General features: G+C 36.1%; 1 protein-coding gene and 1 long non-coding RNA gene across 6 annotated transcripts in view; one reads left to right on the top strand and one right to left on the bottom strand.

Moving 5' to 3' along the window:
* The first annotated feature begins 1433 nt into the window (after positions 1-1433).
* Positions 1434-19551, top strand: gls2b (glutaminase 2b (liver, mitochondrial)). Of its 5 annotated transcripts, XM_007229580.4 has the most exons (18): positions 1434-1828; positions 2364-2463; positions 6135-6256; positions 7970-8099; positions 8400-8479; positions 8774-8937; positions 10044-10102; positions 13073-13105; positions 13212-13270; positions 13364-13430; positions 13514-13564; positions 13794-13970; positions 14387-14518; positions 14631-14723; positions 15408-15469; positions 15590-15666; positions 16244-16307; positions 16418-19551. In XM_007229580.4, exons 1-18 carry the CDS (start codon positions 1611-1613, stop codon positions 16575-16577), a joined length of 1848 nt encoding a protein of 615 aa, XP_007229642.3. In that variant the 5' UTR covers positions 1434-1610; the 3' UTR covers positions 16578-19551. The 5 variants fall into 5 exon arrangements, with proteins under 5 accessions (XP_007229642.3, XP_022519773.1, XP_022519774.1 ...); XM_022664052.2 differs by lacking the exons at positions 1434-1828; positions 2364-2463 and adding an exon at positions 6347-6465 and having other exon boundaries at positions 8004-8099; XM_022664053.2 differs by lacking the exons at positions 1434-1828; positions 2364-2463 and adding an exon at positions 6347-6465.
* LOC125787387 (uncharacterized) overlaps positions 18847-19571 on the bottom strand; it is an 842-nt gene continuing 117 nt past the window's right edge. Inside the window, exon 2 of the long non-coding RNA XR_007429278.1 lies at positions 18847-19061. This is a non-coding gene — a long non-coding RNA (uncharacterized LOC125787387). The remainder of the gene's footprint in view (positions 19062-19571) is intronic.

Genomic DNA, 19571 nt, shown 5'->3' with positions numbered 1-19571 from the left:
CTGTAGCTCACTGTTTGTATCTATACCTGGCAACCCTGGGTGTTGAATGGGACTGGGATGATGGTGGTGGGCAGATTTGGAGGCTAACCCACACAGATTTACGTGACGTACCACACAAATAAGATATACTGGCTCAAGCTCTGCTTTCAATGCTTAAATTTAGCATGTTTCCTTAATATCTGATGATACATCCTGATCATGTTATGAGTTACTAAAACAATACTTGCAAGCCACAGCCCTAACATGTTAACATGTAATAAGTATATTAAATCCATTTCGTAAATGTAAAGTACCCAACAAAAGTTTGTAAACACCTCTTCTTATTCAATGTGTTTTCTTTCTTTTTATGATTGTTTACATTATAAATTTAATAATTAAGTCGTTAAAGCTATACAGGAACACGTGGAATTATTTTAAAAAATATGTTTTATATTTTAGTAACATTTATCTTTGAGGACAGATCTGCACAATCTTGGTATTTTAATCTTAGTGTCTTCATGAGGTAAAGCCACCTGAAATAGTTTTCTCAGCGTTTTGAAGGAGTTCCTGGACGTGATGAACAATAGTTACTGCTTTTCCTTCACATTGTGAAGCTCCAGCTCATCCCTAATCACCATCTTATATGGGTTTAAATCAGAAGATTGTGAAGGTCAAACATCTTAAAAGTGTTTTCAACCTTTTTACCTCTTTTTTTGTATTGTTATGCAATTTTTATTGAATTGAAAGTAATTGCAATATACAGGAAAATAGCAGATTAATAAATCTCAACAAACAAACACCAAGGACACTAAAAAAAAAAAAAAATGAATACAGAGATATAAGCAGGGGCGTAGCAGCAAATTCTGGACCCTGTACACTCTCAATGACATTGGGCCCCTATCTACACAAGAAACATGAGCAAAAAAACAAATCAGGATTTTCATGGGCCCCTCTCCCTACACAGGCCCTGGGTAGTCAGGTCCACTTTTCCCCCAATACCACGCCCATGAGTATAAGAAATGGTACACATCTACAAGTCAATCAGGTTCAAATATTCTACTGCCTTGTTCCACATTTTATAGTATAATTTATATTTTGGGTTATGATTTTATGTTCTGCATTAATAGCCAAGTTAACTATTTTACTTTAAAGGAGAGAGCCACAGTCACCTTCTTTAACTGTATGAGGCTTTTTGTTTACCACGTAATTTCATGTTTAAGTTTATTAATTTACAATGTAGAAAATAAACGAAGTAAAAATTGTCTGAGAAGGTGTGTCCAAACTATTGGTAACCTATGTTTTTCCTAGTAGACTGAAATAAAAAGTGATTAAGTTTGGCTTTACACATCACTTCAAAATAAGAAAAAGTATAAGAGAAAGACATATTATATTTCATTTATGTATCATTATATGTCAATGTAATGTATCTACTCCCATAACATTCATTTAAATTAATTAATATGTTGTGCTAGTTTCAGTACCTGGTGGGCGATATTTCACCCTTTTTTGTGGGATATTAGTTCTGGGCCTGGCAACCCTGCGCGAGCACCTGTTCGCGCGAGTGTCCGTTACCCGCTGTGTGAAGTTTTGCTCTGTTAGCCTGTTAGCTTCTCGGTGTTTTACAGTAGAAAATGAACGGTTTAAAGGCTGTATTTCGCACAGCTAGGTTCGGAGCGGTCGAGTTTTGGGCTAAAGACGTGATTAAAGCTCCCCTGCTCGGTCGGCCAGCTCTCCGGCGGGGGTCGGTGCGTGTGTGGAACCGCCGGAGGAGCTTCAGTAGCGGCTTCCCGCGGAGACTTTACCAAAGCAAAGACCGAGCAGCCTGCGGGGATCTGCTACCGGCTCACATGTGAGTTATCTAGTTAACTCTAGCTATGTATCTAACCCAGAGTGGGGAAAGTCTTTAAACAACACTGCAAATTGTGGCAACTCTGAAGAATTTCATCATAGGTACACTTTAACTGTAAGATCTATGTAAAAAATAATTTACTTTTTATTGCTAAAAATAAGTATTTGAAACAGTGTAAACACATTGTGTGGTACAGAAACCAATTACAGTAGGGTTGCTGCACACTCTGTAAAATACAGAACGTCCTTTATTTGGCAATTAAAGTTGCATCCAATATGCAAAGCGATTTGTTCTTTATTTCCATAAATGTTCATATATCCTATTTATTTGTTGTGCGTCCCTTATTTATGTTATAACAAACTTGGCATGCTAAACCAACAAACCCTAACCAGCTTGAGATGGCCAGACTTTTTCAGGGTACTGTTAATATCCAACCTGATTAAATCCACTGCTTCACTTGAATTGCTGTTTACAGTTAATAGATAATGTTATTCTTGTTAAAAGTCTAATGATTTATTATATTCTTGCTACACAGTGCCAAAAGAAGTGAAGGCCTTTTCTCAGGACTGGAAGATCTTCTCTTCTACACCATCACGGAGGGAGAGGAGCGGGTCCCGATTTCTCAATTCATTGCTGTGAGTTTTTAACTTAGACTTTGCTATTTTTGACAAACAAATAAAGCTAAGCGGCAGTTATGATGTAGTCGGGGTCACCAGTAGCTTGAATTTTTTTGGTTTTAAAGACCGTGAGATTTAAGTTTAGAAGAGTATGTATTGTGGGACGTTGACCACATCTCAAATTAACCTGCATTGGTCCTTCTTAGCCTACAGGCCAAAAGTTTAGACAAACCTTCTCATTCAATGCGTTTTCGTTATTTTCATGACTATGTACATTGTAGATTCTCACTGAAGGCATCAAAACTATAAATAAACACATTTGGAGTTTTATGTACTTAACAATAGAAGGTGAAATAACTGAAAACATGTTTTATATTCTAGTTTCTTCAAAATAGCCACCCTTTGCTCCAATTACTGCTTTGCACACTCTTGGCATTCTCTCAATGAACTTCAAGAGGTGGTCACCTGAAATGGTTTTCCAACAGTCTTGAAGGAGTTCCCAGAGCTCTTGTTGACCAGTTTGCCTTCACTCTGCGGTCCAGCTCACCCCAAACCATCTGGATTGGGTTCAGGTCCGGTGACTGTGGAGGCTAGGTCATCTGCCGCAACACTCCGTCACTGTCCTTCTTGGTCAAATAGCCTTTACACAGCCTGGAGGTGTGTTTGGGGTCATTGTCCTGTTAAAAAATAAATGATCGTCCAACTAAACGCAAACCAGATGGGATGGCATGTCGCTGCAGGATGCTGTGGTAGCCATGCTGTTCAGTGTGCCTTCAATTTTGAATAAATCTCCAACAGTGTCACCAGCAAAACCACCACACCATCACAGCTCCTCCTCCACCATGCTTCACAATGGGAACCAGGCGTGTGGAATCCATCCACTCACCTTTTCTGCGTCTCACAAAGACACAGCGATTGGAACCAAAGTTCTCAAATTTGGACAAATTTGTTGCCTCTCCTAAGCAGTGGTTTCCAAGCAGCTATTTGACCATGAAGGCCTGATTTGCGCAGTCCCCTTTTAACAGTTGTTTTAGAGATGGGTCTGCTGCTAGAACTCTGTGTGGTATTCAACTGGTCACTGATCTGAGCTACTGTTAACTTGCGATTTCTGAGGCTGGTGACTCGGATGAACTTGTCATAAGAAGCAGAAGTGACTCTTGTTCTTTCTTTCCTGGGTTGGTCCTCATGTGTTCTAGTTTCATTGTAGCGCTTGATGTTTTTTGCGACTCCACTTGGGGACGCATTTAAAGTTTTTGCAATTTTCTGGACTGACTGACCTTCATTTCGTAAAGTAATGATGGCCACTCGTTTATCTTTAGGTAGCTGATTGGTTCTTGCCATAATATGAATTTTAATAATTTTCCAATAGGGCTGTCGGCTGTGTAGTAACCTGACTTCTGCACAACACAACTGATGGTCCCAACCCCATTCATAAAGCAAGGAAATCCACTAATTAACCCTGATAAGCCACAGCTGAAAACCATTTCAGGTAATCACCTCTTGAAGCTCATTGAGAGAATGCCAAGAGTGTGCAAAGCAGAATCATAGCAAAAGGTGGCTATTTTAAAGAACCTAGAATATAAAACATGTTTTCAGTTATTTCACCTTTTTTTGTTAACTACATAAAACTCTACATGTGTTCATTCATAGTTTCTATGCCTTCAGTGAGAATCTACAATATAAATAGTCATGAAAATAAAGAAAACGCATTGAATGAGAAGGTGTGTCCAAACGTTTGACCTGTACTGTATATAACCACCAGTTCTGCCTCAATATGATGACAAACAATTTCTCACCTACCACCTCCACCCTGTCTCCTCCCTCTATCCTTTCTCACTTCCCCACCCGCACCTGTAAATTGCCATTGGTTTTTATCTGGCATTGGTCCATTGTAGCAAATTTTTGTATATTTTAAATGAATTTAACTGGGACCTGAAGTATATAGAGACGATTAAATTCCTTCTTAAATGTCTGATATCTTTATTTAGCATTTAATCATGTTTTTAAATTATACATGATAGAAACCAGATCCATGTCCACCATGGATTATTATTTTATGAGTTCATTCATATCATGAATATCCATGGAGGACAAGGATCTGGTTTATGTCATGAACAATTTAAGGACTGTTATGCCTTATAAAAACTGATTGATAAAAATAAGAAACCAGATAAAATGCTCAATAAAGGTAAATCAACTTAAGATACATCTGAAGGAAATAGATTAGTCACTGTTTTAGATGTGATACAGTGGTATGAAAAACTTTAGGCACCCTTGATAATTTTCAGGATTTTCCTTTATAATATATTAGTTGTTTTGGATCAGCAATTTCAGTTAAATATATCATATAGCAGACGAACACAGTGATATTTGAGAAGGGAAATCAAGTTTTTAGGATTTACAGAAAGTGTGCAATAATTCAACAGGTGAATAAATTTGGGCACCCCAACAGAAAAATGACATCAATATTTAGTACATCCTCCTTTTCAAGAAATAACAGCCTCTAATTACTTTCTATACTTTCTATATGCTTACAATGAGCATCTGGCTTGTGGTTGAAGGTATTCTGGACAATTCTTCTTTACAAAACATCTCCAAATCAGTCAGGTTTGATGGTTTCCAAGCAAGGACAGCCCGCTTTAAATCACACCACAGATTTTCAATAATATTCAGGTGTGGGGAATGAGAAGGCCATTCCACATTGTACTTGTTCCTCTGCATGAATGCCTCAGTAGAGTTTGAGCAGTGTTTAGGGTCGTTGTCTTGTTGAAGTATCCATATCCAAAATGAAGCTGGCTTGTAAAAATGTGCTTTAGCATACCTCAAGCGACTCTGGTGGACACCATCTGCAGCAAGATGATGATGTAGGCCTTTGGAGCTGGTCTGTGGGTTGACTATGACTGTTCTCACCATCCTTTGCCTCTGCTTATCTGAGATTTCAAGACACAATATTGGGTTAATTTTTTTATTGCAAAGCTAAAATGTAGGATTGAAAATATTTTGTTTGACTGAAACTCACAAAATCAAACATGATTTGTTTTAGATTCTGTAAGTAATCATCTTGTAATGTCAATCAATATTTACTCTTATGGATTGTGTGATTTATCATATGCAGTAAAAGACACAACAGTATGACAGTACTGCAGCCCATTTTACCATAAACAACTTCTCTTCTTTATGATCTCATGAGTTTCGTTAGACCTTAGAACTACTAAAGTGAACGTTGAAACTGTTTTGTCATGATTGTTATGAAGTGGTTAATACCTCAATCTTTGCACAAGTGTGGTTCATTAGCCAAGACATATTATACATGTAAAGTAATTTTTGTAAACTTCCCTTCTAATAAATGCATTAAACAATATTTCAAGTTGCTACCACTGCTGAAACAGTTATGCAAATGCATAAACACAGCTTGTCTAGCCCCATTGAACATTGAACTGTTAATCAGTAATGGTACTTTTGGTACAGTAGAGACAGTAACTCCAACAAAATATGATAAATAATGAAATGAATAAAGATGAATTTCAGAAGGAACAATAAATAAGCAGGTGGCCCAATACCTTGGTATACTATAAAATGTTCTTAACAAGATTGGGAACCCTGTAAATGATTGCATTAATCCTGTTAGAAACCTTATATAATGTTGTATTGTTTTGTTGGAGTTTTGCTAACCCTTTTGTCTCACGCAGGCCATTAAAAGCACTGGGCTGCTAACTTCTGACCCTCGGCTTCGGGACTGCATGGAGAATCTTCGCCAAGCTGTCCAAGAATCTGCCGGTGAAGCGATGATGGATCGGGAGCTTTTCCGCAAGTGAGTTCCTCAAGCACACTCTTTGTTTGTCTCTTGTTTGTATTCTCGTCACAATGGATTGATGAAGAGGAGCTATTCATAACCTCACAGCATTCCACCCTTGGTACTCTTACCGGATCCGTCCAGTGTTGAGCTGCTGAGGTCTTTGATGGAAATAAACAATGCAGTGGAGTTGTGTTACAATGAGGTGTATATCTGCAGCCAGCATGGTGAGTGCATTTGTAAGGTGGTGAGATATGGGCTGTATTGCTGGATAAATAGATTGATGAGAGCTGCTGGTCCTCTGTCACCAGACTCTTGTAGACACACTGTTGAAATACACATTGGTAATGTAAACCACAGATAGCAAACAGTGCCTAATGACCTGAATATGATGAGCATAAACAAAGAATTTGGAGAGTATAGAGTACAGCTATATGATATTGACAAAAGTGCCCGCAATATTTTGTTGATCTGCAGTATATATTGTGATATAAAAAATGTTTGATTTTATTTACCAAATATTACCAGTGGTGACTGATCCAACATGTCATGATTTATAGAATTTATAGAAAATAAATAATATTAGGCAGATATCATTTGTTTCTTGTTAGGCTTGTCACAATAGCTGTTTTTATTTATATGATTTTATGTCCCAGATATAACTGTGCTAACCGATAAACATTTCATGCTGCTGATAAAATAGTAATAATAATATTTTTTTAATAATAATGCAGTTACATCCTTTTACATTTTACAAAAATGTTACATTTCCTAAATAAATAAAATAATACCCCTGTTTTAGCAGTCAGCAAACGTAATGATCTTGACAATGATAGATATGTCATGGCAAGGAAAAAAAAAATTGGCAAATGAAAAGAATGGTTTATTCTACCTTGTGTAAAACTGCACATCCTGCAATGTGACGATTGCACATGTACACATTGCAATGACAATGCCAAAACAATGTAATGTGCAGCCCTAATATATAATAGGAATCTAACTTTAATCTAAAATGTTATTTGTCGTATACATGTCAGGCACTTGTACCTAAGATCAAACGTAGTCCACTTTGGAAATTAAAGATATTAACTTTTTTGTAGCTTTACTGAAGGATATAAAACAAGCATTATTGCATAGTCTCAGCAGTATATTTTTTTTACTGTATTTTTCAATTCAGAGCAATTGAATTTTTTTTTATTTCATTCTTTCCGTGCAAATGCCTTTAATTATTTTTTTTCTGTCTCATAAACCAGGTGGCAGAGAGGTCTGCCATTAGCTCTCGCTATTTGAAGGTTTTGTTTTTAAAAACGCTTGAGCCAATCTCCATGTTTACGCCAGATTTTGACTGCTAATTTTTAATTATGCTTTTGTCAGCCTCAGTGTTCGTGTTGTTTTCTGACCTGAGCTGCGTTTGTGTATGTGCATTAGGTGCACTGTGGTGTGTCATGTTTGTTGTTCATGTTGTCTGATTAATGTAAAATGCTAGGTGTAAAAGGGGTCAGAGTGGCGGGTGAACCTCTGTCTGTACATCAGGCTTTTTGGTAGGAGGTATATTCAGAGAATCCTGTTATAGAAGTTACTTATGGAGTTACATAAATATAACGAGTAAGCAACACCACTGCAGTTAAGTAAAATTTAAAATATATATTTAAAAACAAAAATTAGATTCTTGTAACTAGTTTGTAATGAAGTCAGGATAGTACCGGTAATTGACTTTTGTTTTTATGTTAGATGTGTGGGTGGAAACATCGTTTTGCTGTCCCAGGCTTTTAGGAAGAAGTTCATAATTCCAGAGTTTGAAGGATTTATTGGCATAATAAACCATATGTATGACAGAGCTAAACAGGAGGAAGATGGACAAGTAAGTAATTTGGGATATGATTTATTGTATACTACTAACCTCGTATTCTTTTAACATTTGGTACTCTGACGGGGTCATATGTAAAATATTATAGTGCAGTATTTAAAGACAAGTTATTTATTGCCACATTTTAACACAGACAATATACTACCCATTTTTTGTGTAGTGATATTTATACATAATTTGCTGCACTCAGCAGAACAAGTTGCACACTTGAAACATGTTCTTTAATTACTCAAGAATAAGAAAAAAGAAAAAGCATACTATATAATATTGTCATGTTGTTTTTGTGTGTGTCAGGTAGCAGACTACATTCCTCACCTTGCCAAGTTTAGCCCTGATCTATGGGGGGTGTCATTATGCACAGTGGATGGTCAGAGGTAAAATGATGATTTTAAGTAAAACTAAGTATCTATTGTTACATTCTTCATTGATTTTTCATAAGATGTAAACAAAACCTATTATCTTATCTAATATATTATCTTTGATAAATAAAGAGATTGTCCATGTCTATTACTGGATGCACTGTCATATATTTAAACCAAATATTACATTTCTGTGAAAACACTTTCATCATAAGAGTAACATTAAAGGAACAGTATGTGCTAAATAGCAGCAAGCTTACCAAATTGATCAAAACAAACACTTTTCTGAAATATTTTTCTTAAAAAAAGACACTCAGCAGGAGACACCAAGGTGCCATTTTGCCTGCAGTCATGTGTGAAGCCACTGGAGTATGCTGTCGCTGTACATGAGCATGGAACTGAGCATGTGCATCGCTTTGTGGGAAAAGAGCCAAGTGGGCTGAAGTTCAACATGCTGTCCCTCGATGAAGATGGTGAGAGAACAATGCTTTGCATATGTCAATAACTTATGAAATGATAAAGCTGAGTGAAGGAACATACTTGAAGCCACCCAATATAGCTTCTAGATTAACTGTTATCTTTCATTCTTGGCTCCACTAATAAGAGAGGATAAACAGACTTTCTAGCAAATACAGAACTCACCCAAACACCTTACCCCTCTTTTAAGTTTCCTCCCAATTACTGATGGAATGTTCCAAAATAGTAAATAATAATAATAATACACAATAAAAATGTTTCCAACTAGTGCTTTTATAGCTAATTCTGAAAACATTATTGAGCATTATGCCGTTAGTCATCTCAGGTGGTGAAGCGGTGCAAAAAGACCCTATTTTTTATGCAAACTGGCAATTTAGGTAAAAAATTTCAAGACATTTTATACAATATAAATTATTTTATATAATATAAATTGAGTAAGAACTGATAATTCAGTAGATAAGATGTATTTTTATTCCAGAATCTGTAGTATTGGTTGTACATAACCATAAATGATGTTTTGCCGTTAGTATTATTCTTGTCCATCACCTAAAAAATGATGTAGTACAATTTCAGATATTTTCTCAAAATGAATGAATAAATAAATAAACAAATATGTGCCAACCTTTTGAATGCATCACGAATTGCCAAAAACATAGCTCTTCCAGACTATTATTGTTTCAAGGTTCATTGCCCTTAAAATAATGTACTCACTTGGGGTGAGTGATAAGGCCCTAAAATAACACAATGATTTATTGCGATAAAGTTAGTGATATTCATGGCTATATAAAAAAACACTGAAAAATATTTAATTAACTTTAAAACATACTACTGAAGCAAAATACATTTTAAAGCTTTATTTCAAGTAAATATAAAAATTTCATACACAAAACAACAAAACAAATCTGTACTGGCCATGACCTGCTCTTAATAAACAAACATTTAGCAATGTATATTTAAAAAGTGTATGATCATATGTCAGCATGTAACCATCCTGCACACAGCTATTCATTAATCTCACATTACAGATTCCTGTGCATGATAATCATGTAGCTTTTAGAAAGGTGGTTATCTGCATTTACATGTGGCTCTTCTCTGTTCTCAGATAAACCTCACAACCCAATGGTGAATGCTGGAGCAATTGTCATCAGCTCTCTTATCAAGGTAAACAGACATGCCTAGCGTGCTTTGATGTTCACTGCTGTATGTCATCTTCTGCTGTCGAGTCACTGATGCCACAGTCAAACCCAGCACTGACTTTATGGCCTAAAGCTCATCTCCCTTAGTGACATGGAGTTAGAAGCTCTCAGTGTTTGCTAATGTGGTATGAACACTCACTGGCCACTTTATTAGCAACTCTTACGTTTTAGCTCCATTTTGTTGATGTACAGTTAAAGACCATCAATTGATGCACAGTGGTCAGTTTTTGACTATAGAGGTTCTAGTACAGGGTTTGTACGGTCATGAAAAATCTGGAAAAGCCATGAAATTTAAAAATGGAAATTTCCAGGCCTGGATAAGTTTTGGAAAAATAAAATACCCAGAAAGTTTCTGAAAAGTCATAAAAACTTTGTGTTTCATTTTATCAGTGGAGAAAATCCTACACATTGGAGCTTTCAGGATCTGACACACATCTTATTATTAATGATTGTGTGTCAACATTTTATATGATTAATTTTAGGCCTCCTATAATCAATTTTGATTGTTGTTTTAGTTGATTTTTGGTTTTATTATCCATGTCTGCACTGATGTTTTAAAAATCGTATGGTCATGGAAATTGGCCCTGAAATCATAGAAAAGTCATGAAAAAATCATGGAAATGTATTGGTTAAAAAGTGTATGAACCCTGCTAGTAGCTTTTACTTCTGTGCTAAGATTTGGATTCATGGAGAACAGATAATGTGATTAGATTATCAGAGAGTGGCTAATGACTCCAGCAGATGTGACTACAGCGGCCTAACTAAATAAGAGCATCCTGAAACACTGGCCTCCATCCACTCCACAATCTACAAACCTAAGTGATTGTGTGCAAATGGTGGGACGACAGCACCAGCATCTAAATTTTCTCCCATTTCCGTATGTCCTCTGTATGTATTACTCTTTATATGGTCTTAAATCACATTCATAAGCAATGTTTACTTATTTTAATTAATAAAGAATCTAAATTGATTCACTATATTTCTTGAAGCTATATGTTCTATTTAAAGCACACTGACTAGCATTCATTACCTCCCACACATCACTGTCAAATTCAGTCAGCCTTCTTTGTTTGATAACTGTATTTTTTATTTAGATAGCAAAAGCGTACACCTCCTGAAAATCTCCTGTAATTGGTTGAACAGATGCCACACACCCCTCACTTTACACTAGAGGTCTGCGCGGGACTGTTTTTTTAAACCCGCTCCCGCCCGCTCCCGCGTCTTTTTGTCCCGCTCCCGCCCGCTCCCGCAAAAAAATCACTTCTTTTAATCCCGCTCCCGCCCGCCACATACACATTCCCGCCGCTCCCGTCCCGCAGTCCTAATATGAATTGAATTAATTACATTTAGTGCTTCAAATTTACATATGTATTTATTAAAACAGCAATTCAGTTCGCAGTCCAAACACATGCCATCAGGTGCATCAAGAATCCTAGAAGTGGATTAGAAGTGGATCTATATTATATAAAATAATAAATGTAAAAATATATAAAATTAAATTCAATTAGTTTAATTAATATTTGTATTATTATTATTAATAATAATAATAATAACAATAATAATAATAACAATAACAATGTTATTGTTATTGTTATTATTATTATTGTTATTATTATTATTATTATTATTATTATTATTATTATTATTATTATTTTGCACCAGTATAGTAAATGTCGTCCTTTAAATTACACACCCCCCTCCCCCCCCCCCCCCCCCCTCCTCTGCACACGCCTGCTGGAGATGCTGAAAATGTGTGTGTGTGTGTCCATCCTCCGAGAGATTTTTCTTGTGTTTTTTTGTTGCTTGCATGGGAATCATAGCGTGATTATTATAATTTTCTTAACTATTTATCAATTTGCGGGAGCGGGACCACATGTTAATGTGGTCCCGCTCCCGCATGGCCTGTATTGATTAAATTACCGCTCCCGCCAATAACAATTCAGTTTTGTCCCGCGCCGCAACATATTCTGACGGGTCCCGCGGGTCCCGCGGGACTCCCGCGGGAGTGCAGACCTCTACTTTACACCTCACACAGAGTCATGTGTGCACACGTGTACGTACACTCCCACTTTCACAAGCAAACAGACAACAGTCAAGATCAAGATCAAGGCCAGGGCAAACAAACCATACATCTGACGTTCGGCCCAGAAATCTGGGCCAGGCGCTTCAGTCTGATTTTCTGCACTCTCTGATATGCAGATTGCTAGAGCTTTTACTTTTAACACATAGAATAGTAAACAGATTTAGTCCCTTACATACAAACATCAATATATAAGCAATAGCTGCTTTTCTTACAGCAGTATAGTTCTGTATTTGATGTAAATACATAGTTGTACTTCTACACTATGTTTTAAGATTAAAGTAATCCTCATCTGATTTATTACATGAACACATTTGTTCATCCAGTGTTTCTTCTAAAATCATGGGCAACTTCTATTTAATCCATTAAATTAAACTGTTAATTTAAATTATGCCTTACGCAAAAAATAGTCAGAGCTGAAACACTACTGAGAACTAAAGTATGAGCGGTTGAAAATAAACTGTGGCATATAGTCTTGATTGACTGAGAGAGTAAATGGTGTAAAATCCTGTAACATTAATAGTAGGGCTGCACAATATTGGAAAAATTTTATATCGCATTTATATTATCGCAATTATATATTGCGATATTACACAATGCAGCACTAGATAAACATTCTAGTTCCCACATAAAAGTAAAATATTTTTCTTTGCTAATTAAAAGTTGTATTTACAAATTTTGGACATGCACTATATAGATGTACCATTATAGACTATAGACAAGATGATCTGTGGAATGCTTTAATGGATCTCCACGTTTCTATTGGTCTTGATTTTGAACCTGTATATTCATTTTGAAGCTGTATTACTAAATAATGTTTTTAGTTATTTTCTTGTTTTTGTCTCTGTTATTCAGCCTGGGACCAACAAAGCAGAGAAGTTTGACTATGTAAGTAAGTCTTGCAACTAACCATAAAATACCTTTTCATGGATTTTGGCTCGATAGACAAGGTGAAAAAAACGTTCTACCAAATAATTCTGCTGATCTTCTCCAGGTGATGGACTTTGTGAAGAAAATGGCAGGTCTGGAATATGTTGGGTTCAGTAATGCCACGTGAGTCTGTTCCATTTTCGGGGTTGTACCTAAGTGGTTTTGTTCTCAGTGCTGTTGGCATTGATTTTGTGTAATGCAATTTCTTTTGTGCAGTTTCCAATCAGAGAAAGAGACAGGTGACAGAAACTATGCAATAGGCTACTACCTCAAAGAGAAAAAGGTTTGTTTTGTATGTGACTTGCCTTTGAAGATAAAACCACTCAGTGTAACAAGTATTGCTTACAGTCCTGCATTCACTTGCAGTGTTTTCCTCACGGAGCGGATATGATTGATGCTCTAGACTTTTACTTTCAGGTCAGTTTTTTAGTATTTTATCATGATGTATTTTACAGCTGTGTCTTATATTTGCCTAAAAGTCCAACAATATTGTGCACCAAAACATTTAATACAATTTGTGTTTTGATTATTTTGGCTCTAACTTCATTGCCTTTATGTTTTTTCATAAAAAAGTTAAGATATATAGTTGATCACACTGTTACCATGGCCAGATAAATGATTGCTTGATTAAAAATGCACATCTCAGCTTTGCTCCATAGAGGTGACATGTGAGTCGAGCAGTGTGATGGCAGCGACACTTGCTAATGGAGGTATCTGCCCCATCACTGGGGAGCGGGTTCTGAGTGCAGAGGCTGTGAGAAACACCCTGAGCCTCATGCACTCCTGCGGAATGTATGACTACTCTGGACAATTTGCTTTTCATGTAAGTTATGAGCTTGTAGTTTGAGCCAGATTTAGTTAAAATAAACAAAAAATATTTAGACAAATGTATGGTAGGCTTGGTATGAAGAGATATGCTTGAATGTAAGGTAAAACTATGATTTTACTTCGTAACTGCTACTGGGATTTAACTTTACTAATAATATGTAATTTAGCAGAAATACTGAGTTTATTTGTTGCATGAGGCAGTACTTCTGTTTTGATGTAAAGAAATTGTATAAATACGGCGAATGTTAAGTATGTTTTTGATTTCTATAAAATAATGCACAAATTCTAATTAAATTAACATTTCCTAAATAAAATATCTTTTTTTTTTTTTAGGATAGAAAATGTAAAATACGAGTAGGTCAGTAAAGGATATTGCAATGCCAGCTTTGGTTATGTGTTCTTATCTTTCAGGTCGGATTACCTGCAAAGTCAGGGGTGTCAGGGGCAGTGCTGTTAGTAGTGCCCAATGTGATGGGAGTTATGTGTTGGTCACCACCCCTGGACAAGGTGGGGAACAGTATGAGAGGCATCTGGTTCTGTCAGGTAAGCATGAACCTAGATGATTTATTAGTCTTAGAATTTTAGTCATGTTTGTCTGTCAGATCTCACTAGTTAGATTTGATGCTCTCTATATTAGTAACATCTCTGCTATCAGGAGCTGGTGTCCTTGTTTAACTTCCATAATTATGACAACCTGAGGCACTTTGTTAAGAAGCAGGATCCACGTCGGCAGTCCGGCGAAGACAGGGTGAGTCTCCAAACTCTTTAACAAATGCTATGTGACCAAATAATAATTTTACTGCCAGCAGATGGCGCTGTAGCTCTGAATTAGTAAAAAGGGCCCATTTTAAAAGCCTGCTGAAAGTTTATCATATATATATATATATATATATATATGTGTGTGTGTGTGTGTGTGTGTGTGTATGTGTGTGTGTGTGTGTGTGTGTGTGTGTGTGTGTGTGTGTTATAATGGTTATATAATAGAAATGGAAAGGATTACTATGCCAAGAGGTTTTTGTTTGTAGACTATAGGTACTGTTAATGATGGTTTACACATAACTATCCTTCTTAAAATATCTTCTGTTTTGTATAAAGCCATATAAGGCATTGCATTAAAAAAACATCATGCAATTGTTAAACTCTCCATTTTCCATTATATTCATTATATGCTTGTTTGTAGAATGTATGTACTGGCAAGGATTTACTTATAATTGAACAAAGATTCTGTTTAGCAGCCTTTCCTTCCGGCAGTTTATAAGCTGCAAACTCTGTGTTGTAATCTGCACCACATAATTAAGAATTTTTAATCCATTGAGAAAGATATATTAAAATAATTTTGGTAATATACAGAAGCAATTTCATCTGTACTCCAAAACATATTGAAATTCAATGTTGCTTTCTCCCATCGTCTTCCTTTATTGACTCTTTTTAGAACAAGTCAGTGGTCAACGTGATGTTTGCAGCTCATAGTGGAGATGTTTCTGCCCTCAGGAGGTAATTCAGGGCTTTGCTGCCATGTTGTTTTTAGGCTCACTTTTTTAATGTGATTGGATGTGAGTACTTTTTTTCTCTTACTGTGCATCTCTTAATTTATAGACATCTTCCTTTCCTCAGGTTTGCTCTGTCATCAATGAATCTGGATCAGAAGGACTATGACTGTCGTACAGCACTTCATGTGGCAGCTGCAGAAGGTTCAGAAATTGCAATAAATAAATGATAATAGATTTGAAATATGACTTAGAGTAATTTTAGTTGAGCCCTTCTGGCAAATAACCATATATCTACCATTTCTCTCGTTTGTGAAGAAACAGCTATTCTTTCTTTTTTTTTCAAGTCTTTTTTTTTTTTTTGGGAAAATTTCTTAATTCATAAAGGCACTTAAAATAAAATATCTTTCAATTGATTTCTCCCAAAAATTAGAAATGGTTGATATATGATTATTTATTGGAATTATAGTAAGAATTAAGTAATGTACTGATTATTTAGTATTAAAGATTACAAAAGACAAAAGATTGAAGAAGAACTAAGACATTTTTAAAAGGATTTTATTAAAATATAAAGAAAAATGCTTGTGAGGTCATGTGTCCAACTAGCAACTTACAGAGACAAATACAGTAACAATACAATAATAATAAACAATGTCATTTTAATCAGTGTTTATTTAATTTTTTTAAAGGTTTTTATTCATCTTGAAAGTCCTGACATAAATAATATTTGTGTTTTGTAAATTATTAGAAGCTCTGACTTGTTGTTTTTTGTTTATTACAGGTCATGTGGATGTTGTGCGGTTTTTAACACAGGCTTGCAAAGTGAACCCTTTCGTGAAAGACAGGTAAAAGCCTCTTTATTTTCTTTGTTCTTTCATATTGTGGTGCATTACTGCATATCACCTATAAGTTACTGTCAGTTTGACACTGACAATTCCACTGGCTGTTTTTACAGATGGGGCAACATCCCTCTAGATGATGCGAGGCAGTTTGGCCGTACGAATGTGGTGCAGGTCCTGCAGGAATATCAGCAGACCTACAGGATACAAACCTCTCAGGATGTGGCTGAAAACACCAAAGAAAACAAACACAGTTCTACTGAGAGTATAGTATGAGAGGCTGTTTGTGCCTCTGGAGCCTTAAATGTCACTTCCTACCAAATTACTCCTATATAAAAGCTCTGTTCAGAGTATGGTATATACTGCAGCGGATTGAAGTGCCTTCTGTTGTTTTCTTAGTTGAAATGCAGCACTGTAATTGACATATATTCAATCTTGTGTCTCTGTCACTGGTTTAAAAGCCATGAATATATTGTTATGCATTGCTTTAATAAGGCAAGCATTATAGGCAGGAATATACATTGGAATGTCTCTGACCAGCTTTTTTTCCTGACCACAGCTAATAATTCACCTTGCTGCTTTTATATTTGACCTCTTTGCCCCAATGATTTGCTTTAAGCAGTGTTTGTACAATAAGTGTCTTGTCCAAGTGAATTTTGGACAGAATTCACAATGCTGGAATTTGCTGTCACGCACTGTGTTTTAAAGCAAATCTTGGTACGTGCAAAACAGGGATTTTTTTGTTGTAAAATACAGATACAGTGGTATGAAAAAAAGGTTGAGCACCCCTGATAATTTTCATGATTTTCCATTAGGGCTGCTATTTTCAAACATCATCATCACAATGTGTACATGTGCGACAGTCAGATTTCGGGACATGCGATGTCAACTAAGACAATTAAAACAAACACGTCATGTTGCAATGTTCTGATTCTTGACCCAAGAAGTAGGTACACAGCGTCCTGTGAACAGCGCTGTCTTTGTCTGCTGCTGAAAAGGGCGAGGGGGGGGGAGCGGGCGTAAACACAAAGCACAGTTTTGTGCAGATATTTCTAGTTACACCCGGAATCACACTTTAATCACAGAAGACTGCTTATATTTACCTTTTAGAAAGCCATTTAAATGCTTGATTATTGTTATTTTGCCGTTTTTCTCGGGTTTTGAATTTAAATTTTGAGCTGACTCTAAAGCGCTGACTCTGTTCTCGGTTGGTCCGGATCTCTGTCGTGAGACAGCGCGCAGGTGGGGGCAGGGCTTGCATTGTTTAACATCGTGATATATATCACCGAAAAAAAAAACAATGCAATGTCAAATTTTTCCAGTATCATGCAGCCCCATTTTCCATTATAAATCATTGGTTTGGATCAGCAATTTCAGTTAAATATATATATTAGAAGAACACAGTGATATTTGAGAACTGAAATTAGTTCATAGGGTTAACAGAAAGTGTGCAATAATACTTTAAACAATATTAGGCAGGTGCATAAATTTGGGCACCCTTGTCGTTTTATAGATTTGAATACTTAATTATCGTAACACAAAATTTGTTTGGTAAGCTTATTGGCTCTTGACCTACATTCACACAGATGAATCCAATTATGAGAAAGTTTTTTCTCCTCTTTGCATTTTCTCTAAATAGTAGCAACATGAGAGCCTCAAAACACAACTCTTAAATGACCTGAAAACAAAGTGAGGAAATGAAAGACCACGGGCACAGTTCTAGTTAAGGTCTGAAGTGGCAGACCAAGAAAAATGATCATCTCAGTCCCCAGACTATTAAAAATCTGTGGGGAAATTTGAAGTGGGCTGTCCATGCTCAGAAATCATCAAACCTGACTGAACTGGAGATGTTATTTAAAGAAGAATGGTCTAAAAGGCCTTCAAGCAAAGAAGCAGTATTAGAGGGGTATGCTCAACTGTTTAACGTGTTTCTTGGCATTGAAGAAAGATGGATTCACTAAACTACACATTCATATCAATTTTATGAAGATGGACAGTAGTAACACTCTTAAAATTAAGTAGCTGATGGATCTGAAGATGTATTTGAGGTATTGGTAAATTGGTAAAGAACTGTTACATTGACATTTTTACACATTTATATACAGTGACATGAAAAAGTATTTGTGCCCTTAAAGATTTCCTTTGTTTTTTTTTTTTTTTTTTATCAAACAAACTTTAATATCAGACAAATATAACATGAGTAAATATAAAAATGATAAATTGTATGATAATTTTATTTATTAATGAAAAAAACTATCCAAACCAATCTAGCCCTGTATGAAAAAGTGTTTGCCCTGCAAACAACTGCAATCAGGTTTTAGTGATAGCTGGCAATGATTCTTTCACATCCTTGTGGAGGAATTTTGTTGCTCTTCTTTAAAGAATTGTTTTAAAGAGGACATGAAACATTTCAGTTTGAAAAAGTTTTCTAAGGGATTAAATATAATGGAATTTATTTGGGGGGAATTGTTTATATAAAATGTTTACACACTAAATTATAATATATTTATGTTTGTTATGTTTGCGCTAGGGCGCCGCCATGTTGCCCGTGCAGCACTGGTGACGTCACAAGGTTGGCTGGTGAAGAGCCCAGGTACATAACTAGCATAAAAGAGCTTGTTGTTTGTGGAGATTATGGATGAAGACGAAGCTGAACTAGGTTAACGTGGAGCATTTGCTCAGAGATCTTTCCTGTATAAACCTGAGCAGAACTTTTTAGACGCTTTTCTGAGAGCGAGACGTTTTGGAGGTGTCTATTCTCTCTCTACTGTGATGGAAGGTGTTTATTGAAATGATTCATAATCAATGACGTGTGATGATTCATAAACAATGACGACTATTAATGATATTACTTTTTGTTCTATGCGATGATAATGTGTACTGTGACCATTCTACCCTCAGTGAGCTTTTTTGAAATGCTGAGTAAGAGTTTTCTCTATCTGGCTATGTGTATGTGTTAAGGAATGCACGTCACAGTTGTTCTACAAATTCTGGCGCCAGGGTCATCTTCCTTTCTGCTTGCAATGTTTTGAGAACCAGCCTGATATGCTCACTAAGGGATTATGTCATATCACATGTCAGAAGAAGTTGACGTGTCACAATGGTGGCACTGTGCCCATAATTGGGAAGTAAGGGATGGGAGGATCTAAAAGGTATAAAGAGAGCTTGGCACCTCTTGCAAGGCAGGAGTTCACTCTGTATTCATTACGTGTGTCTTCTCAATAAATCTTGTTACTCATTCTGATCAAGACTCAGAGACTCTGAATATTT

Source organism: Astyanax mexicanus, chromosome 24 (assembly GCF_023375975.1).
Source record: "Astyanax mexicanus isolate ESR-SI-001 chromosome 24, AstMex3_surface, whole genome shotgun sequence".
NCBI lineage: Eukaryota > Metazoa > Chordata > Actinopteri > Characiformes > Acestrorhamphidae > Astyanax > Astyanax mexicanus.
The sequence above is the reverse complement of the archived record's forward strand: the minus strand, read 5'-3'. Positions and strand labels throughout refer to the sequence as shown.

Coding starts and splice junctions, on each gene's coding strand:
- gls2b (XM_007229580.4), top strand. CDS start 1,611: ATGAACGGTTTAAAGGCTGTATTTCGCACAGCTAGGTTCGGAGCGGTC. Junction 15,470..15,589: donor GATGTTTCTGCCCTCAGGAG/GTAATTCAGGGC, acceptor TCCTTTCCTCAG/GTTTGCTCTGTCATCAATGA. Junction 16,308..16,417: donor AACCCTTTCGTGAAAGACAG/GTAAAAGCCTCT, acceptor CTGTTTTTACAG/ATGGGGCAACATCCCTCTAG.